The sequence below is a fragment of the Malaclemys terrapin genome, chromosome 1, assembly GCF_027887155.1.
Source record: "Malaclemys terrapin pileata isolate rMalTer1 chromosome 1, rMalTer1.hap1, whole genome shotgun sequence".
Taxonomy (NCBI): domain Eukaryota; kingdom Metazoa; phylum Chordata; order Testudines; family Emydidae; genus Malaclemys; species Malaclemys terrapin.
The window spans coordinates 91473894-91492799 of record NC_071505.1 but is presented as its reverse complement, the minus strand read 5'-3'; the positions used below and the strand labels follow the sequence as shown (position 1 = coordinate 91492799).

Here is an 18906-nt window from a genome sequence, read left to right as displayed (position 1 = left end):
TTATTGAGTTTTCTTATGTAATAAAAACAGTAGCTATGCATAAAAGTAAGACAACTCAGGCTTGTGGTAATAGCGTGTAGGATATGGTCTAGCCCTGGCCTGTATGCAAAGACTTAGGTTAAGGTTAGCAGCCTGCTTTGGGAAGATGAGCCTCTGGTTCTTATCGGGAAAACAGGTTGCAAGAATCCAGGGGAGAGAAGGGAGATGAGTCAGAATTGGCACTGAAATCTTAATTGAATAATTTAGAATTTTTGTTTAAAATTTTCAGCCTTTACTTTGTGGTAAAGTTGACTTTGCTCCTTTTCTGTATTTGCTACCACCCTAATTTTATTATTTATACACAGTTTTCTTACCATAATAATGGGAGCCTCCTTCCCCTGCAATCAACAGCTGGAGGTAAGGTAGATTGGTCATGGAATAGCTGCAGGATTTGAGTTCATGTTGGCAAATAATTGATGGCAAACAGTACACGGGACTAGGATTACCCTATCCAGAGGCAATTACTTATATCACCAAGGGTGACCCTCTTTTTTGCATCCTCCCCCCCCCCCAAGTCTTCCTTCACTGTCTCTTCCCACAAGACCAGTATGAGTGAAATCCATACACTTGCTACTTAAGCACATCCCTCTGCTGTCAGCACAAGGAGAGGAAGGATGCCATGTTGCATTTATTCCCCTTCCCTTACCTGTATACATCCAAAGGCATTCTCTGCATTCCTGATGTTTGTCCTCTGCTAGGTATCACACCAGACTCTGGCCTTCAAGGTTTGCCAGCCACTGCTGATTTTTTAATGGATCTGTGCCAGTAGCCTTAGCTTTTTAAAGGATGATCATCCAATTTATTTCAAGAGCCAGAATGCTACAGCATATATGATGCAATATACCAGAACAGTAGGATAGCATTTGTGCTTTCAGATCGTAACAGTGAGCTGGGAAACAGCATTGTGATGTGATACAAACTATTGGCAAGTTTCAGAGTAACAATTGATTGTAAACTATTGGCAGCTCTTTAGCTTTACAGCTAAAGAGAAGCAGCTGGGGTGTCATTCAACACTGCTCCTTAATCCGTAAGAAAAGTCACTGCTAAGCTACATGAGGTGCAATGCATCGTTCCTGGTGGATTTAAACATGTTGCCTCCATCAGCATTCCCCACACTCACTTAGCAAGGGAACAGAACTGAACAGTTTTCCTGGCCCCAGGGGCAGTGGGCAATAGCCTCAGGTCACCAATGTGGGATTTTCCCGTTGAAACCCATGCTTTGCAAATGCTTGTTAGGGACAGAATGAGCCTTGGGACAGGTCAACACTAACTGGTGGAAGCATCGCAACTGAAAATGAGTTGGACACTGTAGTCTCATGCATGGTAGCACAGAGCGCTAGCCGACCCGCATTGTTCCCTGCTGCCCTGACGACTAGCACCATGAAAGACCGTGTCAAGCTACATTTGTTGGGAAGGAGACACTTAGTTTGAATTTCTGTAGCTGGAGGCACCGGGCCAAGTCCTGCCTGTGGCTGCCCCAGTGCAATCTCCTGTGGGTCCCCGGGGTCACCGCCATGGAGCTGAGAGCAGCAAACAACCGCCCGTAGGCGGCCGGCCTAGCCCGGGCTTTACGCGAGTCTAGCGGCCCCCGGCCGGCACGGGGTAGCCACGCGGGGCTCTGCCCTGCCGCATAAAGCCCCGGCCGGTTCCAGACCGAGCCACTGGGTCGAGCGAGGCCTGCAGCGCGCCCGGGCTTCGCGCACCTCGCGGCCTCAGGCCAAGGCTGCGGACGAGGCGCTGCGCGCGCGCCACGGGGCCGGACGGGGCCGCGCAGATTGACGAGCGGGCGGGGCGGGGCGGGGCTGGCCCCCCAGCAGCACTCCGGCGCTCGGGAGAGAAGTCTTGCGTCTCCCTTTAAATGCTGCAGCTGCTGCTGCCGGGCCCAGCCCCTCCCCCCCATCGGGTTGCGCAACTCTGTCATGGGGGCGGGGGAGCCTGACTCTGGGCTCCGCCCTGGCCGGCGCCTTTAAGAGACCAGTGTCATGTGACGCTTCATTGCTCTCATCTCCCCCCCCCCCCCCCCCGCATACACCTGTTTGCGTGCGGGGAGGGGCGAGGGGAAGGGAAAAGGGAGGCTGTCGCGAGTCTTCGTCTCCAGCCCCGCGCATGCGCACTAAGGGGACCTGGAATCGTGTATTCAAAATGGCGGCGGCGATGGATGTGGACACCCCGAGCGGCGCCAACAGCAGCGCCAGCAAGAAACGCTTCGAAGTGAAGAAGGTGCGGTCTCTGAAGGGCGCCACCTTGACAGCTGCGGAGGGAGATGGGGGTGAACGGGCCGGTCACTCCGGGACGAGGAGGGGGCGGGTTTTGTTCTTCTCAGGGGCCGGGTCTCCGGTTCCGCACTTCTCAGGCGGGGGCGGGGCTCTGGGTTTCTGGCGAAGGTTGGGGCCAATGGCTGAGGTGGGGTCGCTGTACGTGGGGGATGGAGGAGCCAATCAGCCGCGCTGTTGTTGCCGGGTGACAGCGGCGTGCGGGGAGGGGCGGTGGGGCGGGGCTGTGTCAGGGAGGCGCCCGCTCTCTTACAGGGGCCTGGGTGGTGGCATGCGGGGACGGATGGGGGCGGGGCGACGCTTCGGCTCAGCCCCCTCTGCCAGGGCGATGCTGTGGGGCGTGGCCGGGGGGGACACGGCTGCGTGCCGGCTGCCTGGAGCCTCTGGTGTGGCCCTGCCCCCACACGGAGCCACCCGTGATGGGGCCTCGCTGCCGCTTAATTTGGTGATGTCAGGACGTGAGAGCTCTTGCTTGGGTAGCTCTGCCGCCTGGCTGAAGGCTCCTTCTTCCTGAGCCCGATCTAGTCTTCGGGGTGGTGCAGGGGGCCCCTGGACAGCGCTCCTGCTCCTCTGCCAGTGGCTTTAGCTCCTCTTCCCCACCCCCGGACTCTGCCTCGAAGCTGGCTGGGGCCCATCCAGGAGGAAGAACGTCTTGTCTCCTTTCCTTCTGCCCTTCAACCCCCAAAACGAAGGGTCAGGAAGCCAGGGGTGCGCTGGCAGCCCAGGAACTGGCCCTGCGAGATGAGGCTTCTCCTGTCAACCCAGTGAGAAGTTTGCCCATGGAGACCTCCACTAGGCAAAAGTGAAAAGAGTGCTCAGGACCTCTCATAACCTCCCTTTGACACCTGAGTGACAGCAGTAGTGGCTGCCCCACGCCAGAAGTGTATGTGAATGTGTGAGTTTGATTGTGGGTCAGACTGTCTCATGCTGAGTGAAGCTTGTCCTACATGCTCTCCTCTGGCAACACATGATGTCAGAGATCTCGTGACTCTAGTCAGAGCTCCTAGTCACAGGCCTGTTGGTTACTCCAGCTTTGCCCAGTGGGCATGGATACAACATCACCAGAAATGAAGACTCTCTAACTGTAGCGTGGTTGATTGGATCATCATCTTCCTTCCCCTGTAGCTATATTGGCTTTACTGACCTAACAGAAGTAAAATAAGCAATAAAATCCTGATTTTCATCTCTAAATTTAATAGCTGTGACTTGGATACATCAGCTCTCCTGAGTTAGAAAGTTTTTACAAGCTTACATTGTTACTTCTCAGTTTAGAAAAACACTTTAATGGTAGCTGTGGTCAGAAATCTGGGCCTGCAGTTTATGCAGCATGAAAACACTGAGAGGGAGGGGAAAGTATGTTGTACAAAGACCTATAATGAGCAAGTAAGGAGAAATTTAGGTTGAGTATCAGGAAACACTTCCTAATGGTGACATCTGTTGGTAGGATGGACTCTGAGGAAGTGATGGAAACATCACTTGATTTGCTTATATACAGGAAAATATATACTGTGGAGAACAGTCACTTACTGGAAAGGGAGTTAGACAATAATCTCTAGACTGATTATATTGCAGTAATACAAGTTAGAATTGCCACCCACAATGTCAGGCAAGCGAGTTCTGGTAGCCTGTATAATTATGAAGTGTCTTCTAATTTAATCTTTTTGGGGGGCAGAGAAGGGGATGGGATGCACTTTCTGTTATAATTATGTATCATTTGGCTAAGGGTTCCAATCCTGTGTTGATTTTCCCCCCCCAAATATTGTCACTTTAAATGCATAGCAGACCCTCTTCTTGTAGGCTTTTGTGATCATGGAAGCCAGAGTCCCTTTTTTTTTGGGGGGGGGGGGGGCGTGACACTTCTTAAAAGATGAGATTTGAAGGATTCTCAGCTGCGCTCTTCCCCCCTCCCCCCCAATGTATTCAGACACCCATATTGGATCCTCAGATGTGCCCTGCAGTCCTTTGTGCTAGCTCCCATTGTGTTTGAAATAAGGGACTTCAATGTAGGGTGGCATATAAACTGTCTCAAGTAATTGGTTCTCATTGTTCCGCAGTGGTGACTTATTGGTAGGGCTACTGCTGATAGTGGTAGTTTCTATTTTTGTCAAGGACATCTGGCTTGGACTTCCAGAAACGTGCACACTTTCCGTCCAGTCCATCAGTCCTAAAGATATGGCTCTGGGAGCAAAAGACCCACCTGAATATGTGATTCAGGTCTCTTGAACAGAAATATGAACAGTTGCATTTGTTTTTGTAAAAATAAGGGACTTATATTTAAGAGTGACTGGCGTATGCAGGTAAATAAACCTCTTTCCTAACTAGGAGTCTGTTTTTATATTTATATTTCTTGTGTAATAAATAATTCCTCTTGTTTCCTGGGTTGGCAGGAAGTGCTTGGGTCTTGGGTGTGTGTTCAGTAGTGTCTGATTACTCTCAAGCAACTCTACCTGTTCCAAAGAGTGGTGGTGGTGGGTTTTCAAGGAGATCTCCCCATCTGTGCTCTGAAGAGCTGTGATCTCAGGAATAGTGTAACAGGGAAGGAGGGCCAAGGAATCCTCTGACAGATAATGTAAATTCAACAGAAAATGTGTTCTTCTTTCTCTTTGTAGTGGAATGCAGTAGCTCTCTGGGCCTGGGACATTGTGGTTGATAACTGTGCCATTTGCAGGAACCATATCATGGATCTGTGTAAGTAAATGGAGTGGGGGAAAATTACAGGCACTAGGGCTATTCAGACATGGCAGTTCCCTCACAGATGTAATGCACAGCCAAAATCACCTCTTAAAGTCAGATTCTTTTCAAAGCCTGAAATTGCAAGCCTGTGTTTTGGTAATGTCTAAAGGCTAGGATTCAATCTCTTACCTTCTTCACCACCACATTTCCCTTTTCCCCCCACTTTAAAGAGGGACGAATTGAGGAATTAAATTGGTATATCACTGCTACGCAGGAGCCAATGTTGGCTGGGCAGGGATTTGGAAAGAAGTGTGGCGAGGTGGAGTAATGTTGAGGGGCCAAAGGAGAGGTGAGATTATTTGGGGGCAGGAATCATGCATAAATTGAACTAGTTAGAAAACCCAAATTGACTGTTTCATTAAACCAGTGAAGATTGTGACACTCAATACTTCTACAATTACTGACACACCAAGAATCCAATCAGACCGCTAACTTCAGTTGATATCACTCCACAGAAGATAGCATTAGCTACCTCATGCTGTGTATAATAACCTGGAATTGTGTGGTGGCTATCCAGAGACGCATGGATTGTTTTGTTATAGAATAGACAAACCAAACAAACATAAATACTTGAACAATACAAACGTTACCCTTAAATGTCTGCTCTGCTTTATCTGGGAACACTTACAATAAGCTTAATTTTACAAATAAACATCAAAACATTTATTCCATATGAAGGGTATTAAACTGGAGTTCAGTTTTGAACATTTCAAACTTGAAATGTACATGCACACACAGATCAGTCACTGATATCAATTCTCCAGAGAGTTACACAATGGGTACAAAAACAGATTCTCAGAATCGAGAGTGGTACCAGAGGCACAAAATCTAACTGCCCCCCCCCACCCCCCCGCCTTACTGTAGATGGACAAATATTTGGCATCCTCTAGGTGAATGTATGAGAACAGGTTTCCAAGGCTGGTCTTGCTTTGTTGATTACACTGGTCTACAATTTTTGAGAAGTCATCTGCTTCAGAGATAAAATGTGCTATTTATTATGTATTTTGATGTGCTGAATTCAAATATGACAATTAAAACAACTGGCTACTGTTTCTAAGATATTTAAGTTTTTACATTTTATGTCTATGTATATTGTGTAGATAGTAGAGTTTTAATCATAAATTGTAAACCTAGGTCTTTTCATGTGTTTATGGTTGCTTTACATGATAATATTTCACCTGTCCTGTTTATATAACACTATAAGAATCAGCAAAAGGGTTATATAAATAAAATTTATTATGAAACAAAAGGCAAAAAACTATTATGTACATAGTTTAGTCCTATTCAGTGTCTACTCGGCGCTTCTTGGCTTGTCTCTTGTATTCATTAAATGGAGCATCTCTTGTCACTGTCCAGGAATAGTCTGCAAGCATTGATGGGCTCCATTTGCCCTGATAGCGTTTCTCCATTGTTGCAATGTCCTGGTGGAAATCGCTTGCCGTGCTCGTCGCTCACTGCTCCGCAGTTCGGTGGAAAAAAATCTAGAGGAGAGTGCAAAAAAAGTATCTTTAGTGACATGTTGCAACCAAGGCTTTTGTATGCCTTGAGGAGGTTTCCACCAACAACCTGTAGTTGTCTGCCTTGTTGTTTCCGAGAAAATGTATTGCCACTAACTGGAAGGCTTTCCATGCTGTCTCTTCCTTGCCACGCAGTGCATGGTCAAATGCATCATCTTGAAGAAGTTCACGAATCTGAGGCTCAACAAAGACACCTTCCTTTATCTTAGCTTCACTTAACCTTGGAAATTTTCCACAGAGGAACTTGAAAGCTGCTTGTGTTTTGTCAATGGCCTTGACAAAGTTCTTCATCAGACCCAGCTTGATGTGTAAATCAAGTGGTGGATGCTGAACACTTTTCCTCCCAGGCTCCAATGACTGTCGGAGTGGCCAATCTTTCTTGATGTAGTGGGAATCTCTTGCACGACTATCCCATTCGCAGAGAAAACAGCAGTACTTTGTGTATCCAGTCTGCAGACCAAGCAAGAGAGCAACAACCTTCAAATCGCCACAAAGCTGCCACTGATGTTGGTCATAGTTTATGCACCTCAAAAGTTGTTTGATGTTGTCATAGGTTTCCTTCATATGGACTGCATGACCAACTGGAATTTATGGCAAAACATTGCTATTATGCAGTAAAACAGCTTTAAGACTCGTCTTCGATGAATCAATGAACAGTCTCCACTCATCTGGATCGTGAACGATGTTGAGGGCTGCCATCACACCATCAATGTTGTTGCAGGCTACAAGATCACCTTCCATGAAGAAGAATGGGACAAGATCCTTTTGACAGTCACGGAACATGGAAACCCTAACATCACCTGCCAGGAGATTCCACTGCTGTAGTCTGGAGCCTAACAGCTCTACCTTACTCTTGGGTAGTTCCAAATCCCTGACAAGGTCATTCAGTTCACCTTGTGTTATGAGGTGTTGTTCAGAGGAGGAGGATGGGAGAAAATGTGGGTCCTGTGACATTGATGGTTCAGGACCAGAAGTTTCATCCTCTTCCTCTTCCTCGTCTGACTCAAGTGAGAATGATTCTGGTGCATCAGGAACCGGCAGTCCTTCTCTGTGGGGTACTAGGCGTATAGCTGATGGAATGTTTGGATAATGCACAGTCCACTTTTTCTTCTTTGACACACCTTTCCCAACTGGAGGCACCATGCAGAAGTAACAATTGCTGGTATGATCTGTTGGCTCTCTCCAAATCATTGGCGCTGCAAAAGGCATAGATTTCCTTTTCCTGTTCAACCACTGGCGAAGATTCGTTGCACAAGTGTTGCAGCATATGTGTGGGGCCCACCTCTTGTCCTGATCTCCAATTTTGCAGCCAAAATAAAGGTGATAGGCTTTCTTAACCATAGTGGGTAGACTGCGCTTTTGTCATGCAAAAGTCACTTCACCACAAACATAGCAGAAGTTATCTGCACTGTTCACACAAGTACGAGGAATCTCTGCGCACTTTGGCTAAACAGAAATGTGTCCTTTTGCAAAATCAAACACTGACAAATAAGAGAGCACGACACTGTATGATTTCTAGAGCTGATATAGGGCAATTTGTTCAGCAGAGTGATGTAAGCTTCGTTATGATTGCATCATCCATGACTTCTAGGAATAACATGATGCAATTCATATCGGTATTGCGTCATACACAGCTTCAGATTGCATCATTCATTGTTTTGCCTAAAAAGCAAGTACTGTCCAAACCCAGTCATAGATTTATTCATCCGGTCAAAGATGTATTTTAGTCATTTCTGGTTTAAATTGAGATCCTTTCCCTTTATAACTCACTTATCCTCCGCCATTCCCAAGTCAAGGGTCGTATATACTGACCCAATAGCATATCTTGAAAACTAGAGCCAATCAACAATTTTCAGCATCATTTTCGTTCTCAGTGACCCAGAATTAGTAAAGTTTGACTACATTTATTTCAGAAGCATTTTGGCTGTAGAGCAGTGTTATCTCGTAATATAAAAAGTAGTCTTCCCCCTGCCCCCAAGGAGAGAGAAATCGCCCTGAGGTAGACACCTGCCATGTAAAATTTCAGCTTAAATGGGTAAGGTTTGGCAACGTTTATAGGCAACTGAAAATATAATAAGAAACGTAAGGCAATATGAATGATATGCAGTATTACCAGCTTCCTCCTATAATGAATATGCAATGTAATGCAGTAGCAAAAAAGTCTAGTGCAGTCTTGGGCTGCATACATTGAGCTATTAAAGAAGCCTCTCTCTGTGCAGCTCTGGTGACGCTGCACCTGCAATACTGTATTGGGTTTGGCCATCTCATAACCACAAAAATATATACAAACAAGATTGAGTCCAGAGAAGAGAGAGACAATGATTAAGGGGTTGAAGGGATTAATTTGAGAAGACTAAAAACTAATTGTGACTAGTTTGACTATGTGATAACTAAGCCTGGAACATAACTGTCTACAAATATTTGGAGGGTGTAAACATTAATGCAGGAAGGAAATATGGTAGAAGTGATTATAACTAGAAGTGATCATATGACATTGAGCAGAAGAATGAGGCTAAATATTGAGATGATCCAATAGAAATCTATGAAGTACTGCAATAGTCTTCCAAAGAGTGCAGTGGAATCCTCTCCTGTACCAAATTTTAAAAACTGGACTGGGGAAGCCCTAGAAAACTTTTTGTAGGAAACAGATCTGCACTAGTAATAAGGTGATTAGTTGGCTTGATTGTTTCTTCCATGTCTGACTTCTGATACAGTACAGTAGCTGAAGTCATGAATAGTTCTAGAAGGCAACTTCGCAGGGAGAAAGAGAATACCATGTAGTGTGTATTTTCACAATACTGTTGCTCAAAAAGGAGCCACTCTAAGAAGTGTGTCTCCTGGGTAGCCACACCTTAACAAGTATTAATTTGGAGGCCCATTAATATAGCTGCAAATAAAGGAGAACCATGCCTTATTTTCGGTGATCAACTATTAGGGAGAAAATTGAATCTTGGGTTACTTCTCTTTCCATATTAAAATTCCGAAGGCTGCCAGAATAGTGTGGGGAAACAAAAGTGGGGCTCTTCATGGAGAAATGCTGAAATACATGTTTATTGTGGGATCCTGACCACTCTCCTAGTGCAAGACATTTGGGCTGCACTTCTTTCAAATACTACAAATAGCTCATGCTTGTCCACAAGACTCCAGGTCTCTGCCACACCCCTTTTGCCTTCACTTCAAATTCTCTGCCACTAGCAGAGAGAAGTAGTTGAGCACTCCCAGGTTATCTACTATAATCTCTGCTTTTATAGTTTAATTTTGGGTAGCAGCCAGCAGATATCTCCTCTGCTTTTGGGGGGAGGGGGGCAGAATTTTCAGGATTCATTCCCTGAATGAAGCCACCCATGGAGCTCCTTCTCTCCCTTTGTTAACCCCTTGTCTGTCATGGTGGAGCTGGATACGTGGAGAAACAGAAGGTCAAGAGGTGATTCATCTGCAAGGACGTTGCCTTGGGAGCTAAAGAATGGGAGTATGTCTATGATTGCCTCCAGCCTGCCAAAACTTGCCCTATTAGGGAAGGAGTTCAGTCTGGATGGCTAGTTTGGGGGCCTTTGCATCCATCAACACCAGCTTGGGGCTCCCCCAGAGATGTCTCTTCAAGCGGTCTGCCCTCTTAAGTGTTTGGGACTCTGCAATATGGACCATACTTGCTGATCATCAATTCTTCAGGAATAAGTCCAAAACTCCTTTCAACATCCTTCTCCCCCCCCACCCCCATCCTGTCTCCCTCTAAAGGGAAAAGCTCCAGGATCCTACTTCAGGTATTTAAAGTGAGTAATTTTATTTGCCGAGGAATCTGGTGTCCTGTTTTGCCCATCTTATTCCCAAGCGGAAGATCTGGACGCTCAGGGAAGCTTTTCCCTACGTTTCCTCTCCAATTCGAATACTGAATGATGCGGACCACCAGAGCTCAAAACATACACATCCTGAGACAGAACACCAGCTGAGACAGAACTTTGTAGATGACCATGATCACCTCAAAATGGCGAAAGGGTTCTAGATCCTAATCACCTTCCACAAGTTCTAACTTCTCCTTAGCAGCAAAAGATCATAACCCCAAGCCAGAGAAGCAGGATAGATTCTTTCCCCTAGAAATATTTGAAATGGCAAGAGGAAGAAAGAGGCCATCAAGATCAAGCCAGCAAAACAAGACAAACAGGCTAAAACCAAGGATAAGTATCTCCTATCCAACACTAAGGAAGAGTTTGCCACAAATGACGACAAATAAAATAAATCTTTATACTGTGTTGATGGAACCATGGACTCGGGGGGGCGGCAGAGCTGGGGAGGGACACACAGAGCTATGATAGCTAATTTAGTGAGCACGTGCCAACTTTGGTCTAAGTCCTGGACAAATGGATAACTATTCAAAGTAAATCCTTTGTGCCTCAGAATTATCAGGTGGAATATGTTGAGAGAGAAGCTTGATGGGTTATACCCAATACTATGGACATACCAAAGCATTTTCTCCTCGCTTTTCAAAGTCTGGGAAGGAGCAGAAGTTCTTTTAATCCTTACCCCTAGCAAAGGTAGCAGAGAAGGGATGACTCATGTTCTGGATGTAGGTATTACCTCTGGAATGTCTGAGGGAAGGTAGTACAGACCAAACCGTAAGTATGACTAGAGTCATCTTACCTCCATGCAGAAATAGGGTTAGGGCAAGATATCCTACTTCTCAGAGCGTAGGTCTCAGTTGATTTTGGAGAGATGTATGGGTGATTGCTCAATTCAGATGCTCTGTGGAGCATCAGGCTCTTCCATATACCTTTACTTCATTTTTTTCAGTCTCGAGAAATCTGCATACAATTATCCTGAAAGTAATTTCTCACCTCCTATAACTATGGGTGATTGAGCTTTTTCTCTCAAGATGAAAGGTGCTCAGAGATCTATTCAGTATCCATAGTAAGAAAAAGACCTTGTGGAATCTCAGCCATCTTAGACCTTGAGAGTATAAACAGTTCCACTAAGAAGATAAAATTCAGGATGGATTCTGCCAGATTCCCCAACATAAGGAGGTCTTATGGAGACACTGCATCAACAGACTATCTGGAATGGTCCCCAACCCCCAAGAAGTAGACTAGCTGATATCCAAGCACCTACATTATTCCTAGGTTGACTTATTAATATCAAGCAGGAATGCAAAGGCAAGACTCTTCTGCACGAGGAAAGCAGGCCAAAGATTACTAGGAACGGACACTGGCTCATAGATGATTGAATAAAGTCTGTGGTCCCCCCTTCTGCTCCTAGGAAGAGTGATTTTGATTAAAATATTATTGTTTTTTAAATTTGCCACCCCAAATTGGCCAAAGGAAAGCTGTTGCAGCTGTCTCTATTCCTGTCCTAGGATGTCCTCCTGCTTCCCAATTCAAACTATATAAGATTGAGTCTGGGCATTGAAATGACAAATTCCAAACCAGTGGGTCATTCTCCCAAGTAACAGAAGCTCTGTTAGCCTCCTGAATGCCTTCCATCTTCTTGAGCTACTAAAGAATTTGGACACAGTTCCATTGGTGTCAAGATTGAAAGGTCAGCAGCAAGAAGCTAGGTGTTCGGTTCTTCTGAATTTCTTATGAGATGGCCTAGATTTTGAACCTAAGACTTTCCACAGTCACATCTTTTCATGCAAGATGTGGCCAAGCTCTGTGCTACATGAATAAGTTTGCACAAGTACTGATAGTTACAAACCAAATATCTTGAACAAGGGGGAGAGGTCAGTCCCAGATAGAGAATCTTGAATAACAAATCTTCCTCTTAACTAAATCTTTTCTCACAATTTTGATACAATAACCCATAATAATTAATAAAAATAAAAACCCTTCAAAAGTCAAACAGACTTTGGTATGACCAAATTAGAAATATTTATCTTTACAATTTGGCAAGCAGACACATTTCACTGGTAGATGATATAGGTACTCCTACACAGTAAACCCCCCCCCCCCCCCCAGTCTAAGAAAATGGACAGAAAAATCTGTCTTCATTAATGAAGTCCCTAGTCCCTGACTAGTCCCTCCCTCCCCAATTTGAAAAAAATCTTACTTAAACCCAGTGATTTCCAACACTTTGTTTGCTTGTAATAAGTCCAACAGAACAAAGAGCTTGGATATTTTTCCACATTTACTGTAGTAAAGAGGACTGTTTGATGTTACAAGTAGAAAGGGTCCCACTTCTGAATGTGTGTTTAATCTTTTTCTACAGGTATAGAATGTCAAGCTAACCAGGCATCGGCCACCTCTGAAGAGTGTACTGTTGCATGGGGTGTCTGCAATGTAAGGCAAACTGCTTTCACTAACGAGCTATTACGAAAAAATTAGGTCTCCTCTTTTCTATTACTCAAAATCAGAATAGAGAAAGTCAGCTAATCCATTAAGATGGTCTCATAGTCATTTATTAGGAAAGAATTTTCAAACCCTGGATGCTTCCTGGGACATTGAGATGACTAGAAGAAGGGAAGAGGAAAATGGAAAAATGAGAGTTGGGAATGTGTACAACAAGACAGATTGAGAAAAAGAGAATACACAAAAGGAAGGGGTGAAGGCTAGAGATACCTCTGTACCTTGTTGCATGGCAATATTGTAGGAATTTAATTTTGAGATGTGAGTATCTCTGAATATTCAAGGGACAGGCTCATAGCTGGGAGTTGTCCCACCATCAGAAAACAAAGTGTTATTTGGATGCCCACACATTGATTGATTTCTCTTGATGTGCAAACCTATGTGAAGGGACAATTTTTGTTGACCGGAGGGTTTGTTTCTGTATTAAAAAGAGAGACCCAAATTGTTTGATCCAGTTAATTTCAGATTTTCCCATTTTGCTGAGGCATCACTGTCCTTCAGACAGGGTACCAGCCATGTCTCTAGACTCAAGCATGCAAATCAGCATTTCCCCACCACCTCATGTCCTGGCAAGGGCATACTGTGTATGTATGCCAGGCATGCATTGCATGCCCGAGGACTGGTTTTGCCTGCAGAACAGTTCTGTCCAGCCCCCGAACGCACATGAAGGCTGCATTTTTGTAGAACAAAATGGCATCCTGCACACAGCGTGACCACATGTGCACTGTATGTGTGAGGTACAACACATGCAGGATGCTATTTTGCCTGGAGGTGTGGCACGGTTTGCCTGACTAAAAGTGTCATGGCATGCCACTGTGTCCAGGGTAGCATTTAAAGAATTGCATGAAGAAACTACTCTTGCCAGACTTGGACCTGGCTACATTACAAAAACTACTATGTGGTGGTGTTACAACAAGATAGTGCCTCAACAAGGCTAAAAACAAAGTTGTATCTGTCTACAGAGCGAGATCAAATGATGGCTTTTAAACATGTTGAGGAACTTGAGTACTGGAACTGGGATTCCCAACATAAGCCTTTAATGGTACAGACAAATGGGACTCTAATTTTTAAGGAGCTGTATGGGGAAAGCAGGACAGTGTCTGCAGCAAATATGTAATAGAGCTTTCTCTCTGGCTTCCCAAAGTCACTTGTATTCAAACCTCATTTGGTTCAGAGTACTTGCAGAATGCCTCCTTCAGCCTGTTCCTTCATCTCCATCATTCCTGCCCTTCAGGACGTCCTCTGGTTCTTCATATATTTGTCCACTATGAAATTCCTCTTCTTTGCTCCATAGACATGTCTCTATCGGCCTCTGCTCTGCTAGTACTGACAGCTTCTGAACCCTCCTCTCCCTCCTTTGTCAGAAATCAATCATGTGCCTTGGCATCAGCTGTGAAACAGCCTCTCTGCTACTACTTCATTGATATTTCCCTTCCTTTTCTAAACAGATCAAAACCGTCCTCTTCCTTGCCATTTATCAGTGAGCTCAGTCAGGTCCCCACATCTTTGTTTACAAACACACTGTGTATCTTTTTTTATAGTGACCCTGTCATTGCTTTAATTTCTCTATTAAGAAATTCATGAACAGCACCTTATGAAACTATGTAACATGGACCTTCTCTTTCAGCATGCTTTCCACTTCCACTGCATCTCTCGTTGGCTTAAGACTCGCCAGGTGTGTCCGCTGGACAACAGAGAATGGGAGTTCCAAAAGTAGGTATCCTGTGCCTTTCCCAACATGGAACATGCTATTGCCCATCCATTGGCTCTTGTGATGAGTGCTAGGCATTGTTCATCTCTGCTAGATCTTGCTGATAGAGCACCTGGGTATCTTTCTCATTTCTGGGTCTGGCAGCATACTCTGTTCCTACTGGGAGGAGTTTTCTGTGGCACTGTACAGCGATCTTTGCTAACAGAGTTGATGGGCTCTGAAGGGTGTCCAGATAGTCCTGGTGTAAGTGAGAGCTCTACATCGACATTTTCTCTAGAGAGCATAGAGAAGTGAAATTCACTGATAGCAGAGCCCCACATGAGTGACTTGGGTTCAGAAACTAACCTGGGTTAAATCCGTTGCTCCAAAACCTGGGTATTGTGTTTGTCAAGATGCCAAAAATTGCATCAGGTCACTCTGACCTTGCATTGTTGAGTTTTGTTTTAAAACCCTATTAAGGTTACAGATGAATAAAACTAACTTAACTGTCTTGGCTTGGTGGATGTTTGCTTGCAGTGCTTGCAGAACCACCAAGTAAATGAGCCAGACTGATGGCCTTGCCTAAAGACCCATCATTAGAAGAGCCAGAGAAGCTGCTGATTAGGATTGAGGGGCATTGACCTATTTATATGGGGGTACAGATTGGGTTGGAGATGAAGTAAGCTGAAAATGGTATCAAGAAGCTTACCTAGCTCCCGCCCCACTCTGTGCCTGGTTTAACTGAATCCTTTATCCATTAACCACTTACTTTGCTAGCTACAGATTCACCCAGATTTTTTTAAAAAGAGCATTCTCTTTAAACTGAGTCCTGACTTCTAAAGCAGGAGTGTTAAAATTTCTCAGTCCCATATTTGGGCATTAATTGGCACTCAGTTGCGTAAATGGCTGCTTCTGTGACAACTTCAGCACCAAAGTGCAGGATTTGAACATCTTAAGGCAGCCAAAATTGAAAACTGGACCCATGGGGCAGCTATTCTGTTTGGCTAGTGACTAAGATGCCTAGGTACCAGTATGAGACATGAACTGGCTTACATTTTACACATGCCTAGTAATGTATAAGAGGTAATGACATGCTCCAGCCTCTCTACACCAAGGACAGACCTGAGAAGTGGAGTTTGGGCAGATGATTAGGATGATAGGGTCACAAGTCCATGAAATGATGAGCTGTTTAGTCTCGTCCAATTAATCACTAATGTCTGGGAGGTTTAAGGAAAAAGTTAAATAGGTACCTTTTGCTTTTTGCTATTTCTACTGAGGTTGAAATATATATTTGTATGTTGCATGTTAACTGGATTAAATATTATCGTGAGAGTAAAGCTGGTGCCAAAAAATCAACATTGGTATTCAATATAAAAATAACAAGCATGGTAACATAACAAATGTTTGTATTTTCAGGTATGGGCACTAAAGAAAAATGGTCACCAAATTTACCATTCTGTCACCAACGTAATTGGCTCTTGTTAATGGGTCTGTTTTAGGAATTCTGTAAATCAGTTATACATATGTCTTGTTTTTTGCTTTAATCTTAATGCTGCCATATTGTATACTCTTAAATAAAATATTGTTGGAACATCCTATCTAACTTTGTCTTGTATTCATGAATGAAATGATTGTGAACGGGGTGTGATCCTTTTCAAAGGGAAGCCAACTGGCTTTTATTAGTCAATTTAGTGTTAGTGACAGTTCTGGGGACTACCATCCTGTGTTCCACAAGACAGAACTTCCCATACAACTTGCCTTGTCAGTGTGCCTGATTTCTCACCAAGCAATTTTTAAAATTGTTTTCAAACCCACAAATGGGGCAGTGAATGAGCAGATTAAAACTGGGTGACCTTCACTTCTAGATCCCCAGTTGAAATCAAGCCTGGGGTCATATGACCCAAAGTCATTAATGTCTGATCACTACGTAGTGGTCTATGTTAAACTTGGTCTGTCTAGTTCCCAGTTGACAACCATCCATATAATAAAATCATAATACAGCATCTTTATTTACAGTCTCAGCAGAAAGGCCAGGGACTCAAATGACCATAGAGAGAAAATCTTATCACAAAATATGGTCCTACCACATTAGAGTTAAGGCATATTGTGGTACTTTAGGAAAATTAGCATTCCTATGCTGTGCTAGATCTATAAATGAATGACTTTGGTTTCCAGGGCTGTTGGTTTCGTACCTTTCCCAAGTACTAAATTCCCACCAAATCTCTTTTTAAATTGACATTTTTTAGTCTCTCAATGCTGCTTAAAAAAAATCCCCTGCAGATCATTGGCTTCTCTCTGATTTCTCATTCTAGTGTAGTAAAATTAAACTATTGAGTCTCTGATAACAAGTAGCTTTGGCTTGAGGTATTAGTTTAATCATTGGAAGTACCATGTGCACAGTAGATCTATTCCAGTTATGCTGCCTTGGGATCTCTACACATGCTCTCTGGCCAGTTGTTGAGGCTGGTTAAGCTTAGTAACTAATGTGCTGCTGAGCACTAGAGCAGTGGTTCTCAACCAAAGGTACATCAGCTCATCTAGATAGTTGCCTGGTTTTACAATGGGCTACATAAAGAGCACTAGTGAAGTCAGTACAAACCTAAAATTTCATTCAGACAGTGACTTGTTTATACTGCTCTATATACTATACACTGAAATGTAAGTACAATATTTATATTCCAATTGATTTATTTTATAATTATATGGTAAAAATGAGAAGTCTGCAATTTTTCAGCAAGTGTGCTGTGACACTTGTATTTTTGTTTTTTTTATAAGCAAGTAGTTTTTAAGTGAGGTGAAACTTGGGGGTACACAAGACAAATCAGACTCCTGAAAGGGGTACAATAGTTTGGAAAGGTTGAGAGCCACTGCACTAGAGCACTATAGTGCTAATGAGCAGAAGGTTGCAAATGCAGGTCCTGGCAGTGACAGGTTTTTCAGTGTCTGGGGCCTTTTTTGAGCTGAGTGCAGATGTGTAAGAGTGGCAGAATTGTTTGTCAGCAGGTGTTGATACCTTATAAAGGAAGAAGTTACTTACTGCTGACCTACTAGGATAGGTATGGCATACTACTTTGATTTTTTTCCCCCCTGGAGGAAAGGGGGAGAGAGAGGGAGTTAAGGTCTGAGACAGATGTGTCCTAGAGAAGGAACCCTAAGAGCAGCCACATCACAAAATTCATATACTGTTTTGGAAATATTTTTTTCTCTTAATTGGACTGCAGTCTTTGACTTTGAGCGGGTAGATTTTTGTTTGCTCTGTATAAAGACTCATTTGAGAGCGGTTATTCTCATCAACACCGCAAACCCCAGATGGAGCAATGATCTAGGGCCAGTTCAAACTACTAGCCCCAGGAAACAGGGAGCTTTCACACCAGGGACATTGTGGTAGGATAGCAGAAATAGCATTATGGGCCCTACCATTGCAGAGGCAATCTTCATGATCCCTGTGGATTAGTTCTCTGGTCCCTCTATTATATTGTCCCCCATTTCCCCTTCAAGGTTGATTAATTTTAACCTTGAGGAGAAGAGAATGAGTCTCACATTTCAGTACTGTAGATGAAAGAAAGCTAGCTATCATTATTCTTGGATTAACAGATAATTGTTGTTGACCAACCCATATTGGGCAAGCCTGCCAATTCCAGCTGTTGCTGCTACAATAGCTACATTTCCTCCTCTTAAAAAGGCCTGTTTTGCCACCTTGACCCTGTGAGTGTCTGTTTTCTTGTGCAGAATCCTTCACTGGTTGAGGTTGCTAGGAGTCTCCTGCCTTGAAATAATTAAGCAACTGTTAATTATTTAATTGAACACATACATGGCTCTCTACCAACCATTAACTAACCAGCCTCTTCTCCCTGCACTACCCATGAGGCCCATGTTATCCCCACATTACAGATGGTGAAATTGAGGCATTGTTGACTGTCAGAAGAATTGAGCTTGTGGGATTTCAGGAACTGGATTTGTGAAGGATCCTGACAAGGTGGAGAAGCTCTGTTTTGTTTTAAAAGCCAGAGGACGGAGAGTATGGACATAGTTTGAACACTTCGGCAGGCACCTTGGAAATTCTACATTCCACCCTATCAGCCTTAGTCACCAGCATTCTTCTGATCGAGGGGGAGTGGGTGGCTGTCCATCTCATGATTCTTCCTCCTCTGTGCCCTTCCAATATCTGCTGTTCTGCCAGCTAGCCAGCCAGTAGGAGAGAGGGGTTGCCTCAAACATCCATAAATCATGTTCCTCTGTGGTGTTCCCACAGGAGACCAACAAAGGAGGATGACAGCACTGACAGGCTTGTCTGTGAGCATGTGGCTCCTCCAGTAGCCTCC

At 44.1% G+C, this 18906-nt stretch overlaps 1 protein-coding gene across 1 annotated transcript; it reads left to right on the top strand.

Moving 5' to 3' along the window:
- The first annotated feature begins 2144 nt into the window (after positions 1-2144).
- RBX1 (ring-box 1) lies at positions 2145-16182 on the top strand. The gene is made up of 5 exons (XM_054031014.1): positions 2145-2259; positions 4922-5000; positions 12758-12828; positions 14522-14607; positions 16001-16182. The coding sequence occupies exons 1-5, from the start codon at positions 2146-2148 to the stop codon at positions 16011-16013; spliced, it is 363 nt and encodes a 120-aa protein (XP_053886989.1). The 5' UTR covers position 2145; the 3' UTR covers positions 16014-16182.
- Positions 16183-18906: the final 2724 nt, after the last annotated feature.

What these genes read in the sequence shown, in the direction of transcription:
- RBX1 (XM_054031014.1), top strand. Translation starts at nt 2,146, where the DNA reads ATGCGCACTAAGGGGACCTGGAATCGTGTATTCAAAATGGCGGCGGCG. An exon ending in AACGCTTCGAAGTGAAGAAG is followed by an intron (nt 2,260 to 4,921) that starts GTGCGGTCTCTG and finishes TTCTCTTTGTAG; the next exon opens with TGGAATGCAGTAGCTCTCTG. An exon ending in GAACCATATCATGGATCTGT is followed by an intron (nt 5,001 to 12,757) that starts GTAAGTAAATGG and finishes CTTTTTCTACAG; the next exon opens with GTATAGAATGTCAAGCTAAC.